The following is a 19,446-nucleotide window of genomic DNA, read 5'->3' on the forward strand; positions in this document are numbered from 1 at the left end:
AACACTGAATTAGTGTTAGTAAGTGTTAAATTATTAACTCCAGGAGATTTGATATTTGACACTTTATAAGAGTTAAGGTACCAACTCTCCAAAAAGAGTTAAATTAACACTTTCTGGTGTGGACCCATATAGACACTTTAAAAGTGTTGAAATCAAATCTGACAGTGTTAATCTGGGCCTCCTGGATTTGCTGTGAACCAGGAAGTGCTTTTGCCCCTTTTAAGACACCAGCCACAACATTTGACCCACGGTGCCAACTTCACAGTCAGCAGCAACAAAACCACAAGATAAATGTCCAACCAAGACCGAACCAACAGCTGAGACGAACAGCCAAATTTTCATACATTTTCATCGCGGGGCTTCCCAGCACCCTCTGGGCTATATTTACGCTACAAAATTAGTAAATGTCATTGTCCGTAATGATTTAGCGTTAAGGTGCATGAAAAATTGTGCATTGCCACACAAAAGAGCCATAAACAAATTACTGATGATATGCGGTTTCCAGGAAATTGCGAGGGCTTCCGGGAACAGTTATCAGTTAGGTTCTACAGAAAAAAAAAAACTGCAAACGACAGAGGCTTTGAACTCTAAAGCACGACTTCACAGGGGTCTACTGTTGTTCTTTTTTTTCCAAAAATCTGATTTTTATGTACCTAAATCAAATTAAAAGACAGGTTTTTGGACTAAAATCATCTTATGACAAGTGACAGAGTTGAAAGAGGACGTTATGCAAAATCTCCTGCGACATCATGAGATCTTGCCAGATATGTTGAGGATGACTCTCAGCTACGACCACATCAAACTTTAGTTAGGTAATTCAGCAGTAGTTTGTTTGATTATGAGGGAAGCCAAAGTACATCCCTAGAGACAACGTGGCAACAGACCATTTCAAAACTCGTTTTTATCGTTTTAATATTATTTTTGCTTTAATAATCTATATGTTGTACAAGCTATGTGATAATTTGTAGCACTTTTAATCAGATTTAGTTTGTTTCAAGTTTGCCTCGTAATAAGTTAAAGACCCTACAGACGGCAGCTGTAAACCAGGGAAAAACCAATGATCAACCATAACATTATGACCACTGACATGTAAAGCAAATAATGCTGTTTATTTTGTTTCAAAGCAATGTTCTGCTGGGAAAACCTCCACCCATGGCATTCACAGTGATGTTACTTTTGATGCAACACCAATATTTTTTTGCCCACAGGTTAGACTGCCTACATATCAAACAGCATCGCTCTATAGTAGAAGCTGATGTTACAGAAAGTCCAGGACACTTTCAGATGTTTTCTGTCCACATCCTGGCTGCTCAGAGTGGTTTCAGACAGTTAACATACTCAGTGTTAAGCTGTCAATCACAATGCTATGGCTGATCTATGTAAATGCTATACACTCAAAAAGCAATGTGATATGTGAAGCAAATTACTGAACGTGATGATCTGATTTCTTGAAAGAAAACATTTGAGTGGGCATCAAAGGTTGGAGTGTTGCTGGTAAAGTCATGGATGGAGCAGAAGTGTGTGTGGATCAGTTGAAGCTGACTTTGCTACGTAGCTTTTCATGCCACCATGGCTTGCCCATGACTGTTCCTGCTGACCTAACAAAGTGCCGCAGTGTTTGCCCTTAGTATGCAAGTGAAGTGAAACCAGAGCCACGACAGCAGCACCTGTGTCCAATTTGTTATTTTCCAGCACTCATATCAAGGCTGTTCAGAACACAGGGATTTGTCTATCTGACTACCACACAACTGGATCAGAAACTCAACAGTTTTTATCAGAGCACAGAGTGGCGAGGCTCAGTGAAGATGACGTAGCACCTACCAAGATGGCGGCCCGAATTCCCGCCTCGATAGCCGCTGCGCTGGGGTTGGCCATTCCAGCGCATTTCTGTTTCCGTGGGTGCTACAGCTAGCTGCTCCTGCCACCGTTGGTGATTTCAAATAACCCCTGAACTTTACGTAAATAACTGCGTAAAAAAACTGTGAAGTAGTGTTTGTACGAAACACTAGTTTTTGAGACTGCAGCTGTCCACTTCTGTCTTGGCTGCATTGGGACTAGCCGTTAGCTCATCGGTCTTGTCTGACATAAACTCTGTCTCCAAATTGAGGTCGTCCAAAAAGCTGTTTACAGCAGTCGAGTATTAAATTGCCCCAACTTTGCCGCAAAACCTCACCTCATAATAGCTGGAGTATCTCTCTAAAGTATAACCTCCAGTCACTAAAAGACGTGTTTCCTGCAGAACAACAACCATCCACTCGGGGACGTCGGCTGACGTTTGTCACCCGACCTATTCTAATAAATAGTTCAGATCCATGTTATGACTATCATTATAGCATGTCCGATTCTAAACCAACAGGTCAAATAATGGGCTGAGGTTGTAGTTTTGTTCGGCTTGTTTTAACATCTGTCAGGCTCAGCTGTGGGCCCCCTTCACAGACTTCAGCTGTTTTGTCAGGCGAAGCAAATGAGTCCTGATGGGAAAGTGCTGCCTGTGTTTATGTCTCTGTTAGAAAGTGTTAAAAAACAAGCGGAACTCCGCAGTGCTAATGAAAATGTTCCCAGTGTGAGGAGAAGGGAAAATCATTTTAAAAAAAACATTCTTTGTGTTATTTCTGATTGTTACCTAAATTATTTCAAGCTGGTTGTATCCATTATTATTAAAGTCCTAGCATTCCTTGAAGGAATGCATATCACCCGCCACCTTTCATGCCTGAGTTTAAGACTGAGATCATCTGATGTTGAGAAATGATGCAGTTATAGTTGTTTAGGTCAAACTTTGATATGTGAAGCTCATGCTCTGATGTAAGATGTCACACTCGGAGTATTTGTTGTTAATAAATGACTCTAAGCTACTCTCAGTTCAAATTTTAGCTCAATATCTGTAAAATTATAGTTATAGCCATTTCTGTGTATCTAATGATGATTAGCTATGGTAGCCATTTTGAACTGGATTGACTCCAAACGTTAATCAGTTGTAGCGGTCCATGCAATGATTACTTCTTGTAGGAGTCATTAAAATTTATCCAGTGATTCTTGAGATATTTTGCTAACAGACGAACAAGGTTGACTCCAGCAGTCAATGCTAAGGTTTTTAAGCAAAGATCTCTCACAATGAGTAGCACTTGGAGTACGAGTTGCGCACGACTCTCAGCTACTACCACACCCAAACGTTAGCGCAATATAAGCAAAACTCACTGAGTTATAGCTGTTTATTGTTTTCTAAAATCAGTTGGTTGTGGCGGCCATCTTGAATTGGGTCGGCTCCAAAGGTTAATCAGCTGTTGATATAATTACAATAAATATTTACTGAAAGTTGAATTAAAATCCATTCAGTGATTCACGAGATACTTTGCTCACAGACAGATAGAGTTGACTCCGACATGGTATTGGTCAGTTTTTTGTGTAATCTGTTAGCACTCAGAGTATGTGTTGTGAATGACTCCCAGCTACTACCACTTCACATTTTAGGTCAGTATCTGTAAAACTGATCGAGGTATAGACATTTATGTGTTTTTAAGGTCAAGCGACTGTGGCGGCCATCTTGAACGGGGTCGACTCCGAAAGTTAATCGGCCGTAGAGGTACATTCAGTGATTACTTTCTGAAAGTTTGAATAATAAAATAAAAGTTGTTCAGTGGTTCACAGACACGAGCAGCAGTTCAGCAGCCCTCAGTTATTGCTTTGCCTCTGCTTCCAGCGCCGCAGAGCTCCTGCATGACTTGAATGGTAAATAAGGTGTTCGCTGACAAAACGCAGCTAATGCAGCTTCAGCGCAGTGGGTGGCTGGCTTTCTGTTGGAACACCGGGGGTTCGATCCCCCGCAGCCCCCCCAGCAGTGTGCTTAAGTGTCCTCAGGCAAGATTACCGTACCCCCTCAAACACCTCTGATATGTTGATCAGCATTTGAAGGCAAACTGCTTGTGCTGTTCATAAATAAATAAATAAAACAATCTGTCTCTGCTGCTTTTTGCTGTGGCAGAAGGTTTAAGTCCACACGGCAGCTTTCAAGTTATCGTTTATTGTTTGGAGTTTTCTATTTGTAGCCGTACGCTGGATAAATTATTGGCCGTACATCTACAACTTGTTTGGAGTCAACCTGACAATAATAATATGGTTGCCCCAACTGACCTTAAAAATCACCAAAAAATGGCTTCAACCAAGTCAGATTTTTCAAATATTGACCTAAAATTTGTTGTGACAGTAGCTTAGACTGATATCTCACAAACCACTTGATAGATTTTAATAAAAACTTTCAGGATTTAATCACTGGATTCAGATCTATGGCTGATTCAGTTGTGGACTCAAATCAATTCAAGATGGCCACCACAGCTAATCAACCTTAGTGAACACAAAAATGTTTATAATTCAGTCGATTTTACAGATAAGGAGCTAAAATTTGATGTGGTAGTAGCTGAGCACTGTCTCTAACACGTACTTTGAGCACAACACATTGGGAGACATATTTGCTTAAAACTTTAATATTAACTGTTGGAGTCAACTCTGTTTGTCTGTTAGCAAAATATCTTGTGAACCACAGGACCGACATTAATGACGCCGTCAGAAAGTAATTATTAGACGTACATCTACAACAGATGACCTTTCAGAGCGAACCCAGGTTAAGATGGCCACCACAGCTAATCAACATTAGCTTACATAAAAAAAGCTTCACCTCAGTGAATTTTACAGATGTTGAGCTGAAATTGGGTGTGGTAGTACGTGAGAGTCATTCACAACACATACCACAAGCTCGAACAGATCAGGCAAGATATAGCTATACTGCATGAGACTGTGCACAATGTTATTTTCAAATTTGGACCAAAACGGCTGTAAGTCTCAGTCTGAAACACGGAATGCTTGGCCTTTAATCGTTTTGAGTTTTCTTTTATGGATTAATCTTAGAAATGTGACAATTTTCCATCTGCTGCATCTAAACCGTGACAGTTTCAGTGTTTCAGTGTCCGTGTCGGTAATCCAGAGGCAGTAATGAGCTCGTGTCTGAAAGTGTCGCGTAATGAGAAGCTGTGACTTGGGCAAATTAGAGCCTTGTACGCACAAAGGACATAATCACTGACTTGCTTCAACAGAGTCAAGATTTTAAGGACAGCCTTGCATTTTTATTTACGCTACTGCTCACTTTAAAAAAAAAAAAAAAAATTACCAAGCAGTTTGAACAAGCATGTCTGACACTTGGAGCACCTTCAGACCTTCAGACAACAGGTCTCGGTCCGTGACAAGAGAGACATCAGTGCTGCTTGGAACAGGGGCGTCACTTGGTTTTAAGGAAAAGGGGGGCTTAGCCCCCAGGAGATGCACAGGACGTGAGCAAACGTAGTGGGTGAGAACAAAATTACTCAAACAGCTAACAAAACCTGAGTTGCTTTTCCACATTTTTGGATACATTTAACAGATACCTTACTGTGTAAACGTTTTAACAACCAATTATTTTTTTATTCAGAACATCAACAAACAGGAAATATGTTTACAGTTTTCACAAGAAAAATGAACAGATTTTTATTTTTATTTTGTGAATTGAATATTACTATACTGTATTAAATGCTCGCTAATGTACACTATAATGTTTGGTGCTGGTGTATACCCAGTTATGAAGTCTAACTGTGACTTTATATATTATATAAAATCTCTCAGTTATTCCACAACACTGATTTAGATTAACTGACACAAGAATGCTTCTGTAGAAAATATGAACAAGTGGNGGACTGGATTTCATGTGGTGAGGGAGTACTCTATATGAACAAGTGGAATGGATTTGATAACAACGCACCAAAGAGGATCTCTACCTTACACTGTAAAGAAAAAGAAAACTGACAGATTTATGATCATATATTTGAGTTAATAATGAAATAATATATGGTTATTTATTTAAACTCATATTCTGGCCACATTATATTGAATTTTTGTAAAAGAAAAAAAAAAATAAATAAATATATATATATTTTTTTAAATAAGCCCCCCTAAATAAATTTAGGGGGGCTTGAAAAAACATTTTAGGGGGGCTAAAGCCCCCCTAAAACAGGCCTAGTGACGCCACTGGCTTGGGACGATGTGTCAAAGTTGGAACGGCCCGGTTCCCTCCCCAGTGGCTGCTTCTGGCTCTCCGTCACACACAGAGTACAGTCTTTATTTGTGCAGTTGTCTCCTGCGCTGGTGGCTGCAGCTGTGCTCCTCTTAACTAAGTAAATCAGAGGGGACGGGGCCCGACACCCTGTCAGCAACTCCCCACCCCCTCCTGGAGACACTTGTGCTGGTTTTCTGTTTTCTGGCACAAGACGAGAGGTAACTTGTCGGCTTCTGAAACAGATTCGCTCACTCGACCAAAATGATGTGTGTAGCAGCTGGAGTGGTGAAGCAGCCACCGACCAGCTGCTCCTTTACCGTCAGGGAAGAAAACCAGACCAGACGATCCGGGGACGCGCCGACAAATCCTAAAAGCTCCTCTGGTCTTTAAACCTTGATACATTAGATCAGGACTTCGTAACTAATTAGTTGGCAAGTCTGTGACGCACGATTCTGACATTTTAGCTTGATTTCAAACTTAGGCAAAGCTGACGTTAGTTTAACTTACAGAGATGTGCCACGAAGATGACCGGTTTAGGGTCCGGCTACACCTGGGCTGAAGTGTTTACCTGTAATATCGTGAGATCTTTATGTGCAAAGAAACAAAAATGATCAGGTTTATTGGTGCAAATAATCGCAGCTCCTGGCAAAAATAGTTATACAATCACCGTTTTTATTTATTTATTCTTTTAATTAAAAGTTTGAACAGCTGTTTTTAAAACATATCTTTAAAAAAAATGACATGGATACATCTATTTGAATAATAAATGATTGACTTTAACTTCTCAAATCAAAAAGGGTCAATAATTGCAGAATTATGAAGCCCAAAAAACTCTTTGCTTCATTTTCTTTTAAGGCTTAAATTCTTCGAGGTAAACGACATTCAGATCTTAGTTATCACCCGCCTTTGGTGGACAATAACGTAACATAAGTGCCTGTGTGTCTGTGTTTGTCAGAAAATCCTCACTGGATGCACATCTAAAACTGAGTCGACCAGATTAAAGATGGCTGCCACAGCTGAGCCACTTCTGCAAATACAAAACAAATGGCTCCAAGTCAGCCAATCTGACAGCTACTGAGCTGAAATCTGGTGTGGTAGCAGCTGAGAGTGATCTCTAACACAGATTTTGAGCACTAACAGATCACGTGTGATCTTTGTGTAAAACGTTGATGGTGTGGTCACCAATTTCCACCCCAGCGTCTGACCATACTGTGCTTGTGGGAGCTCCACTCCACGTCAGACTCAGACTCGGTCAGCAGGTTTAATGTAAAAAGTTCTTGACGGGATCGCTAGAAAAGACTGAACAAGGATGGCTTGTTGGGAAGGAGAAAGCCCCTTCTCTTTAAATAAAGTTAGAGCAGAAAGACTTGGGTTTTAGAGAGGGGCGGTGAGTTAAAAGTGCAACTGTCCAACAACCAACCATTGTGTGCTTCTGTGACTGTCTAATCTCTGCTGATTGTCCGTTTACATCAAGTACACCTGTGGAAGAATTAGAGGCCAAAAATGACTCAAAGTCACTGATTTAGGAGTATTATTAGAAGAGGTTCAGGTTTCGATTGATGTAAGTAAGGAGCTCCAGGCAGTTTTCAACACGACACACTCCAAGTTAGAGTACACAGTGATGGAAAAAAAAAAAGTTAAGAACTGCAGGCAAAATGTCCCAAAATACCATATTTTCTCGATGACCACACAGCCTCAGGGTGCTGAGGAGCTGCGAAGGGAACACACTGAGGATTTGTTTAATTAGTTGGGTCTTTGTTTAATGGCTTGCAGCACTTTGGGCAATAATGTGCTGATTGTGAGACAGCAGCCGTGGCCCACGTCACATAGCTCAGTAAATCCTCCAGTCGGTCTTATTTTAGTTTAATAAAACTGTTATTTTGGTCGACTAAAGGTGGCACTCTGGAAGTTGAAAATGTCAAAGTGCTGCCTTTAGTCCAAGTGTTCGCATGACTTTATTTACTGTCGGGAAAAGAATCATTTAAAGATGAAGATGTGCATGTTTGTCTACCAGACATTTATTTAACTGTTTGTGATCCGTCTCAGTGTACATGAAGTATTTGTGAGATTCATTCATTCATTTTTTTTTTTCTGATCGGTTGTTAAAAGCTGCTGCTCCTGCCTCGTTCTCTCCTGTCTGCAGGTGCAGCTCTGGCTGAGATGGGCGTGTCGCCGCACCACCACCGCTCAGTCCTTCTGGCCCTGGCCTTCTGTTTCCTGCCTTTTAACACTTCCTCCTTCAACCTGGAAGACCCCAATGTCTGCAGTCACTGGGAGAGGTGGGTTGCATCGCTTCAGTTGTTTCTTTAAAATACTAAACATCATGCGTTCACATCACATGGCTCCCTGTCATTTACACATCAGGTTGGCTGCATGAATGAAAACGTTTCTTTGAGTTTGTTTTTATTGAATGTCATACTCATCGACTGTACATCTACAATGTTAGACCTCGAGTCCCGCCTTCTTTTGTTGTTGAGAACTGAAACCATGCGATCCGGGAGCTGCCATGTTGTATTTTTGGAACCAGAGTCTGTGCATTAGATATGTGCAGCTTTAAGTCCCGCCTACTTCCCAGCACACAAACATGGTGACATCTTTTAAGCATGATCTAACTCAGTGGTTCCCAAACTTTTCAGCTTCCGACCCATAAAATAACAGTGACAAAGGTGTGTGAGCCCATCTGTTGGCTGTTTAAACATCCAAAAGTGCTAATAAGGGCATAATGACAACACAAACAGTTTTAGCATCCATTTTGCTATTTTTTAAATCATTAAATGATTTGTATTTCCATTCTCTGTAACAATTATGGTGTGAATATATCATAAAAACAGGGTTTTTAATTGTAACTTGATATCTGGAGATTATCTAATAAGGACCCCAACTTGGTGTTGGGTGACCCACATTGGGGTCCCGACCCCAACTTTGGGAATCATTGATCTAACTAATTACAGCTAAACATATTAGAAAAATAAATATTTGAACATATAGCAGCAGAGTTAAGGTAGTATTTTACTGGGTTGCAGCTGCGGGCAACTAGTTGGCGAAAGACATTCGTGACAGAGTCTCCAGAATGTTTTGCGACATTCCCAAATTTATAGCATTTGCAGGCTTTACAAATCCCGTCTCAAACACTTTTCATTGTTGTCGAGGGTTTCTCTAATCTCTCTCAAGGAATAAGTCGTGATTTTCTAAGCCTGACCGTACAGAACATGGCCTCACGTCTCGCTGGTTGCAGACAGTTCACTGAGACTGCGACGGAAAATTTGTCTATTTTTTATTTTTTTTGCAATTGTGAGTCTCCAACAAGTCTGAAACAATCACAACTGATACTAGTTTAAGAAACATGTAAAAGGCAGCAGTTTTTATTTTATCAAGGGCAGTGTTTAGCTCGTTTACCTGGAGGGGGCTCGCACCGGAACTAGTCTACAGGAACGCCGGTTCCATTCCAGCTTCAACTTCTGGGCTCCTGCCGGATGTCTTATTCCTTTCATGCTCAACAGTCTTATGTAAACATTGTTTTGGATCAAAATTTAAAACATTAACATTACATGCTGTTTAAAACCCAGCATTTTGTAGACAAAATAGGGTCTGATTAGGTATTTGCCCTTTTTTATTAAAGAGGAACTTGGAAAGCCATTGTAGGAGATGTAAAAGAAGAAGGGTGGAGGCAAATTTCCCAGCAATACAGCCTTTCACCAACTAATCCAATGAAACAGCTGCCAGGCCACTCAGAGGCTCCCGCTTTGTTGTTATTGTCCCAAAGACTGAGAGCAGGGATGGATACAAAGAATACAAGAGAGTGATGAAAGGAGATGATGTTAATGAGGCAAACCTCAGCTAAAGCTTCACTTTTAACAAAGATTTAGTGAAACGTTGGGGCATAAAGTAAATTAGCCATGCCATTTTGTTGCCTTCCTGTGTGACCAACTTTATCACGAGGAACTTTATGATTTCCGTTTATTGAATACTTTTGAGACTTATTACGCTTTACAACTCACTGGCTGTGCAATGACTAAAGAGATTTTACCAGAAAAATACATTTGTTTTCAACATCAATTTTAAAAAAAAAGTAGAGATGTGTAAAACGTAAACAAAAGCACAATGCAGTGGTTTGTGAATCTCATACACCTGTATTTTATTCACAATGGAACGTGGTAAACATATCAAATGTTTAAACCAAGAAATTGTATCGTTTTCTGTACCATTACGCTTTGCCTCAGGCCTTTTTAAATGACCTTTGGTGCAGACAAGAGGGTGGCTTTACTGGATGGTGTTTGCATAAAGGCTTCTCTTTGTCTGATAGAGCTTTAAGCAGCATTATTCAACGGCACGGTGAACTGTGTTTACAGACAGTGATTAGTAAAAGTGTTCCTGAGTCCATGCAGTGATGTCCAGAACAGAAGCAGCTCGAACTTCATGACCATCCAATACAGACTTTCAGCCTTGACCTTTGACCTCAGAGATTTCTACAGATTCTTGAAATCTTTTGATATTTTGAACTGCAGATGATGGGATATTCTGTTGAGGAACACGATTCTGAAATCGTTCCACTATTTTTAGAGACAGTTTCTCTCAGACTGGTGACCCTCTGCCCATCTTTACTTCTAGGAGATCTGGCTTCTCTAAAACGCTGTTTTCATACCCAGTCCTCTTACTGACCTGTTGCCAGTAAACCTAATTATTTACTAAATGCTCCTCCAGCTGCTTCCAGCTGTTTCTTAATACAGCCTTTTGTCGTCCCTGAACCACCTTTCGTTAATTGTGTTGCTCCCATAAAATTAAAAATGTCCTTATTTTTTCCCCCTCAAAAAAATGTTTTTGATATTTTTACTATGTTCTGTTGTGAAAAAAATATAGATTTGTGAGACTTGCAAATCATTGCATTCTGCTTTTTTTTCGCATCTTACACAACCTCTCAGTTTTTTCGGAATATGGTATGTATCATATTATGACAATAATTTTCGAAGCTAAAGAAATTTTTCCCAAATTTAAAAAGAAATATTAGATGACACGTTTTAAAAGCTATTTTGACCACCAATATGTGATGTAAATGTTAATGTGTTGAATCGTTCTGTCAGAGTCAGAGGAACATCATTATGGATCGTCCATTGATCTTTGGTAACACTTCAGTTGTTGTTTTAAATGATGGACACAAAAGCAAGATGCTTGTTGCCAGTTAAGAATCTTAAGTCTTTGAGTTTAGAGGCAAACTGCACAAAATACTCTAGCTGCAAGTCTGTGATGGTATTGTGTAAAGACGAGTCATATCACAATACTCTGAAGTAGACAAACAGCTGTTCTACTGAAATTAGGATTAAAAGGATCTGATTACAGATGTGTCTTTTGTCATTAGACTGAATCATCACAGTCTATTTGATGCCACTGAAACAGGCTCTCTAGCCTAAGGCTGCAGAAACTGTTTAAGCATCTGGGGCCCGTCCACATTACTTTGGATAGCTTTAAAAACAGATTTTCGGCTGGGTTTGCACCACCTGTCCGCACACACTGAGATTTTGGTGAGAAAAACTGAGATTTTTAAAAAATGGTTGATAGTTTTGGATGTATCTGTGTGTGGTCAGGAGCTTTTAAGAAACTGTGATGTCACAGCCTATTTCACACATGCCAACTACAATTTGTGCCTTAAAACCAAGAACAACAATGGAGACGTTTTTACCTTTTGTTTTTTGCTTCTGTCTCACTTTATCCTGATACTGCTGCTGTTTAATTTTGATCGTGTGCTGAGGTTAAGGACGGCTGTGGGTCAGTCGTCCTCAATTGAGATGGTTGTAGGTTTAATTCCACCAGTATGCTACATGTCGAAGTGTCCCTAGGCAAGACACTGAACCCCTCATTGCCTCTGATGTGCCCCATTGGTGTACGAATGTGATCTAAAGCACTGATTAGACTCTAGAGAATGACTTATTCAGGTTACTGTAGCTTTGTAGAGATGTGGTAGAGACCTGTATTAACCCTCTCAGGCTCAAATGAAGTTTTAGTAACAGGAAAATCAGATATGTTGTTGCAACGCCTGCCTTGAGAGGGTTAAATGTGTGTGTGGATGTGGAAATGAGAACACATTGTGTTGTAAAGCGCTCTGAGTAGCCTGGTTGGCTAAAAAGGAACTATATAAGTACAGTCCATTTACCATTACAGTGGTATCTCACTTTTTTCTTTTTTAGAGACCGAGTCTAATAATAAGAGCATTAATGTCATCTGCCCTCCATTCATTGTTGAACTGATATCTCTGTTGGATTTTTGTGATGTCTGCTGTGGCAAGAAATGGTAGTCTAGCATCCATTAAATCTGACATCTTGTCATGTGACATGGATAACTGTCAAGATTTTATAATATCGAACTCGTACAGAGTGACATGTTTTTCAATCACACAGTGCAAGACAAGCTTAAAATAGGAGCAAATGTTTAGGGGTCATTGTCTTTGAAAAATTAATATTCTATTATTATTATAATTTCTATTGATGTTACTCTTATCATTATTGATATTACTTATTATTAAACACTGTACATACAGCTACCAACACTTCACTCAATAGCGAACATTTTTTTTTTTTTTTTTACCAATCCAGTAAATGACTGAGCTAAGAGCCTTTGTGGTTAGCACATGAGACAGTCATGAGGTAGTTTTTTTTATTTCTCTGCTGCCCCCAACCCAAGTCTTTTTGACACACCTATTTAAGTCTCACAGCCTTGTTGCTAAACTTAGGATCACACATAGTACAGCTGAAGTACAGAACATGGGCTGTAGATGAACTAACCCTCACCCGTCCTCTTAAAAACAATAAAAAGAACTGATTATCTCGTGGTGTGTAATGTGTATCCGCTCTCTCTCTTCCTGGGTTTCAGTTATTCAGTGACGGTGCAGGAGTCGTACGCCCATCCGTTTGATCAGGTTTATTACACCAGCTGTACCGACATCCTCAACTGGTTCAAGTGCACCAGACACAGGTGAGAGACACGTCCCTGAGAGAGAACGGTGATTCATCAAAAAATAATACCCATTTTTTGTATGGTTTAGTGAGTATCGTCCCAGTGTTGTTCACCAATTCAAACACTTCTTGTTTTAAACCTGTTCAAGTGTGTGTAAAACTCTCTGGTCTTTTTCTTTTTGTCACGAGGGATGGAAATGGAGGAAAACCCAGAGTGCAGACTCATCTTTTCAAAAAAACAAAAACTAATTTATTAAGTAAAGAAAATAAATCAAAACAAACCGCTGACGTGGCAGCAAACTAAACTTAGCAAAAATCCAAGGCATGGCATGGCAAGGCAACGAGGAAACAAAACATGGATACAGCAAACAACAAACAATGATCCGACAGGGTGTGAAAGAAATGACCAGGTATTTGAACACTGGGGTTGACGAGATAAATGGAAACAGGTGAGTGGGGATAATGGCAGACAGGTGGAGATGGGCGTGGCAAGGAAGGCAGAAGAGTGACAGGGGAGGAGTGAATACTGAGAACAACACAACCAGGAAAAAACCAAACTGAAATAACTCAAAAACTCAACTCAACTTTATGTGTTTTCATTTGTGCTAAAAGTCTGGTCACATGTACATAGTGTGCTCTTCATATCCATATGACGTAACATTTGTCTTTGCCTATCTGTCAACAGTTTTACCATTTTAACAACACAAATTTGGCCCCAATGTATATTGTCTATGTAAACTGATGACATCAGACTGTTTCATATTCACTTCATTCTGCTGCTTCTGTCTTCTGTCTGACTTTTTGTGTGATTCTGATAAGTCATTTAATTGTGTTGTTTGATGACGCCATCTGGTTCTGTTGGTAGCAGGTGTTGTAAGAAATAACACATTCACTCACACACAAGTATAAAGTACTACCTGTTATACTTTTTAGGCTTTACATCCAACATCAACATATATTAACACTAGACCAAGTGTTTCCACCTTCTCTCATTGTTGGGAACTGATGCCAACAGGACCCAGTTTATGGGAGCCGCCATGTTGTATTTTTGTAACCAGAGCCTAAAACTTGTGTTGGAACCAGCCTATGGGTGTGTGTTGGTCCTGTTCCAGTATTTCGTCCAGTATTTCTACACACAGTTGATGGTACAACACTGTTTATGCCTTCACTTACACACCAGGAGCGGTTGGGTAAAAGTGACCTACGTCTTCGTACCAATGAGCTAAAGTCAACCCCCCCAACAAGATGGTCCTGTTGTGACTGTCTGTCTGCTCAATAAAGAATGATCATGAATAGACACAAGTCCACTGTGACTTGAGTTTTGGAAAGGTTTTTTAGAGAACAGCAAGATGTGTTTGATCCACCCCCAAAATGTATAACAGAAATCCTGAATTATTTTGTGTACAATTATAAAACCAGAAAATCTGTGTAATGTGCCGTTCCTGTAATTATACATGTGCACAACTTAACTTAGCCCTCAATGAAACAAGTTTTTTTTTTTTAGGATCTGCTCTTTGTCTTGTGAATTAACCTCCTCATATCATTATAGTGGGTGGGTTTCTTGTCACATCAGTATAAAACGAGAAGAACCTCATTTGAAACCAGTGGTGGCTGGCCAATAGAGGGCGCTAGGGTGCCGCCCCACCACTCACATCACCTTGAATAAGACGTAAAAAAAAATAAAAATTAAATAGTACACTAAAAATATTTCGAAATATATGTATATATATTTTTAGTTGTGTAAGATAAATATTTTATAGTTAATGATAAGTAAAGTTGTTTCGTTCTTCGACGTTGTCTGATTGGTGACGTATTTCCGCCCCGGGACTAATCATTTAAGTTTGTCTAAATGGTGTTTCTGTACAAAATATTGAACCAGTCCCTTGTTTACAAAGACTCTGATCTGGGGCCCCCATGACCGTACAAGATTTTGAGCCTGTTCCCCAAAGACATAAGTAATACTTTGATGAATTATTCAGCTTAAAAGTTTAGACGGTTTGGATTAGTTTTGCATGGTGTTAATTTAGGTAGTCAGAAGACCGTTCTCACACTGATGAGAACAGTGGTGTCCAATCCTGGTCCTGAAGGGCCACCATCCTGCACGTTTTACTTGTTTCTCTGCTTTGACACACCTGATTTGAATCAGTATGTCATTAACAGGCTTCTGCAGAACATGAAGAGGTAATTAAACCACTGAATCAGGTGTGTTGGAGCAGGGAAACAAGGAAAACATACATGAGTGATTAACAGGCTTCTGCAGAACTTGAAGACCTGCTGAAGAGCAGAAAAGCATTTAAAACATGCCGGACAGTGGCCCTCCAGTACCAGGACTGGACATCACTGTATTAGAATTAAGGACAAATTATCGCTAATTCCTCCTATAAAAAGACCAGTCTGAGTATTTAACATCGCACATAATTTAGCCTATGATGGCATTTTGTATCAAATGCCTTCCAAAGGAACAGAATCAGCTTCTATTACCTGCGACAGATCACGTTTAGATACTTTGATGGCAAAATGTTTTATTGAGACGTGGTGCAGAGAAACTTGAACTCTGTTGTGACCAGATGAAGCTCTGACAACAAACTGGTTTTTATCTTTTGAGTACGGTGGCCCTGAAGTGCAAACCACAACGACATTAACAAAGCACGCAAACAAGAATCAGGGCCACCGTATTTGAGGGTTGAGCATTGAGAGTTTCTCATATACGGTACAACGGTCAGTCTAATCCAAAATGCACAAAACAAAACATGCTGCCTTTGTGAATGTCTAAATAATATGCATTTTTTAAAACTTGATGTCTGTCTGACCCTTTGTGACTTCTCACGCAGGGTGAGCTATCGGATTGCTTATCGGAGAGGTGAGAAAACCATGTACCGGAGAAAGTTCCAGTGTTGCCTCGGCTTCTATGAGAACGGAGATATTTGCGCTCGTGCGTATATTCACACACACACACACACCCTTGTTTTTATTTCTGGTGAGTCCCCCCTTGACATATTGCGTTCCTTAGCTCCCTAACTTACAAATAACTTCCCAACTAAGCTTATCTTCATTCTACAACTAACCAATAAAAAATCCAATGAAACAAATAAGCTAAATGAAAACGCCAAAGTTTTCTTTCTCATAAAGCTGCAGTGGGCCCCTGACATTCAGACCCATCATGTGCTCAGCAGAGAGGGAAACAGTGGTTTGATCTGTCCATATCAGAAAGAGTAGATCAGTGTTTCGTCTCGTCCCGTTGACGGCCCATACCAGTTGCGGAGTCCCTCTCTGTCTGCAGCCAGCTGGAACTAACAGGTGTGAAGCCCCAGAGGCCAGCGGCAGACAACTGTTGGTCAGCCGTGGCAGTAAAAGAAAGCATTATATTAGCACAGCCTGCCATTATTGTTGTGGAAATTGTTGTTGATAAAAACAATCATCACACAGTTATCTCTGCTTTGATACAGAGAGCACCGTTAATGTGCCCCGTGAGCTCAGAGGGGAATTTATCCCTCTGTTAAAAGCCTCTTTTGTAAGAACAAATGTCACATGCTGCTCTGAAAACTTCTGACCTCTTAAACCGAAGGCTGCAAGAAAGATAATAAGCAGATACTCTAGGCTGTAGGACTTTTTTGTTCCCCCAGATGGAAGTTGGATAAGAAAAGAAATCTAATTCCATGAAGACCACAATGAGTGCTATTTGTTCTCATGCACTCAGTTGTTAGAGATGAAACTTAGATAATACAATTTAATCATTTCTGAGTTTGCTTCAGTGATCTGAGCTGTAGAAATGCAGCTGCTCAGACCTCTGTCTGTTATTGTCCCTTCCTGCCTCTGTCCTCTCCCTAACAGCGTTTCTTCTCATAGAGCTGTAAAAAAACATAGCACACCAAACCTCTTCTCCTTTTTCTTTCAGGTAATATTTTTTCAGGGGTCTCCACAGTGAATCGTCCTCCTCCATCTAACTCTGTCCTCTGCGTCCTCTGTCCTCACTCCAACTCCCTCCATGTCCTCTCTAACTGCATCCATATGTCTCCTCTCTGTCTTTTTCCTGGCAGCTGCATCTTTAACATCCTTTCACCAATATACCCACTGTCCCTCCTCTGCACATGTCCAAACCATCTCAGTCTGGCCTCTCTAACTTTATCTCCCAGTCCTTCAACCTGTGCTGTACCTCTGATGACCTCATTCCTAATCCTGTCCATCCTTGTCCCTCCTGAGGAGAACCTCAACATCTTCAGCTCTGCCACTTCCTGTTCTGTCTCCTGTCTTTTTGTCTCCAAACCAAACAACATGACTGCTCTCACCACTGTCCTGTAAACCTTTCCTTTGACCTTTGCTGCCACTCTTTTGTCACAAATCACTCCTGAAACTTTCATCCACTCTATCCTGCCTGGACTCTCTTCTTCACCTCTTTACCACACTCCCTGTTTTCCTGGACAGTCGACCCTGAGTACTTGAAGTCCTGTACCTTTGTGACCTCTGCTCCTTGTAGCCTCACTGTTCCACCTGCCTCCCGCTCATACAGACACATGGACTCTGTCTCTCTACGGCTGACTTTCATTCCTCATCTACCAAATTATATACCACAATTTAAAGCATAGGCAGGAAAAGCTTTGTGACACCAGATAAAATAGTAAGACAGTACAGAGAAAGCATGGATAAGTGGAATATCAACAAGACACACAAATGTGTACAAGTAAGCTGAGAGTTTGATAGAATGAGAACAGTAGGGGAAAAAATGATAATGGGCATTCAGTGGTTTATAATGTTATCGTTCTAAGACCCTAAGACTTTGTATAGCTCCAGTTTGTCTTGATGTATCAGAAAATGACCAAAAACCGATAACCATTACATCAAGCTTCTATATATATATATATTTGAAATGGGTTTAGATGTTTAAAAACATGCTTGTCATTGTATCATTCCATACCTTGGTGTCAGCTTGACTTTTCATTGACACAATATACTTCTTTTTGAACAAAGACCATGTTAAAATGCATTTTCAGTTAATAAAACCCTAAATATAATCAAGCTTCACTCTGAATACCTTTATGTTTGTCTCTTTGAAGAAAATCTTTGTGATAAGCCCTAACAAGTGTATATTTTACTATGAGGTGGCCTAAAAAATGTAATAATAACAACCACAAACTTTAAAGATACTGTAGTACTCTACTAAATATTTTCTATTTGTTTAAATAATAACCCCAAAACAAACTCAGAAATTGAATAAAAAAACATGCAGTCTAAATTTGTCAGAAATTAAAATAGTTCCAATATATCTTGAAGGTATTTGGTCCTCATGTTTATTAAAAATAATAATAATCTGCTCAGTCCAGTTGAAAATAAGTACTTTAAAGCTTAGAAAGATCCACCAGAGTCCTAAAATCACCTCTTAGAATCGAAACAAAACCATTCAGGACTTAAAGTCTCTTTGCAATACTTCTCAAATTGATGTGCAGAAAATAATAAAATTTCATAACAGGTGGCATAAAACAAAACAAAACTAGTTTATGAATGAAGAACTTGCATTTTCTGCTAAAATGCAGTGTGAAAACTGAGTGCTGAATGACTTGAAGCCTGTTGAAATTTGTTAAAGACTGAATCAACTGAATTGTTAAAGTTCAAACAAGCAGAACAGAAGCTAAAAACACAAAACAGTGACAAAACAATAAAATCAGCAAAACTGTAGGTAAGAGCAAAAACGGACAAAACTATAAATAAAAGCTAAAATGAGCAAAACAGTAGCTACAAGCTACAAGATGAATCAGATGACACAAGTGGATATACTGAGGTAGATTTCAGCGAACCATGTTTTTAAAGGAACTGAAGAGATCTCAGTGTATTTCTGTGGGAAATTTGATTTGTGAATAAGATTCAGTAATTCAAAAAGTATCAAAGTTACAAACCCTAAAAGTCCCAGCACTCTAATCCCAGTCGAGCTTATCGTTTTGATTTATGAACCATTAAAATAACAGAAAGCAGGCAGGTGTAGTTTGATTTCGAAATGCATTCAGAAGAAACTTCAAACTGGAGAAGAGTATTATTATCTTGGTTTCAGTGTAAATGAGGACCTGGCTTTTATGTTTAAGTTATGTGAGGGACCAAACTCAAACACTGTCTCAAACTCAAACAAGGACAAAAAATTGTTCAAAGTAGAAAAAGGTTTCCAGTTTAATTCTTCAAAATTTATCAACAATGCATAAAGGTTTAAATCAAGAATAAATCAAAGGATAAGTAACGAATTTGGATCCAAATTAACTGAGGTCAACTAAACTCTAACTGAACACAAAAAAACCTGACCTTTCAAACAAAGAACAAAGGCTGCTTAAATAGGGGTGGGGCTAATCCAAATCTACCACCTGAGGGAGGTCTGACCAAACAAAAGAACAAATAAATACAAAATTAACTAAAACATTCCATAAACAAATAAAGCAAAACTAACTT

The 19,446-nt window shown here is 39.6% G+C and overlaps 1 protein-coding gene across 1 annotated transcript in view; it reads left to right on the forward strand.

Annotated features, from left to right (window-relative positions):
• megf10 (multiple EGF-like-domains 10) overlaps positions 1-19,446 on the forward strand; it is a 58,810-nt gene that overhangs the window by 2,831 nt on the left and 36,533 nt on the right. The window contains exons 2-4 of the mRNA XM_017434028.3: positions 8,220-8,355; positions 12,938-13,039; positions 15,852-15,952. Of these exons, the coding sequence (XP_017289517.1) occupies positions 8,237-8,355; positions 12,938-13,039; positions 15,852-15,952 (322 nt within the window). The 5' untranslated portion in view covers positions 8,220-8,236. The remainder of the gene's footprint in view (positions 1-8,219; positions 8,356-12,937; positions 13,040-15,851; positions 15,953-19,446) is intronic.

This window comes from Kryptolebias marmoratus, linkage group LG14 (assembly GCF_001649575.2).
Source record: "Kryptolebias marmoratus isolate JLee-2015 linkage group LG14, ASM164957v2, whole genome shotgun sequence".
Classification (NCBI taxonomy): Eukaryota; Metazoa; Chordata; class Actinopteri; order Cyprinodontiformes; family Rivulidae; genus Kryptolebias; species Kryptolebias marmoratus.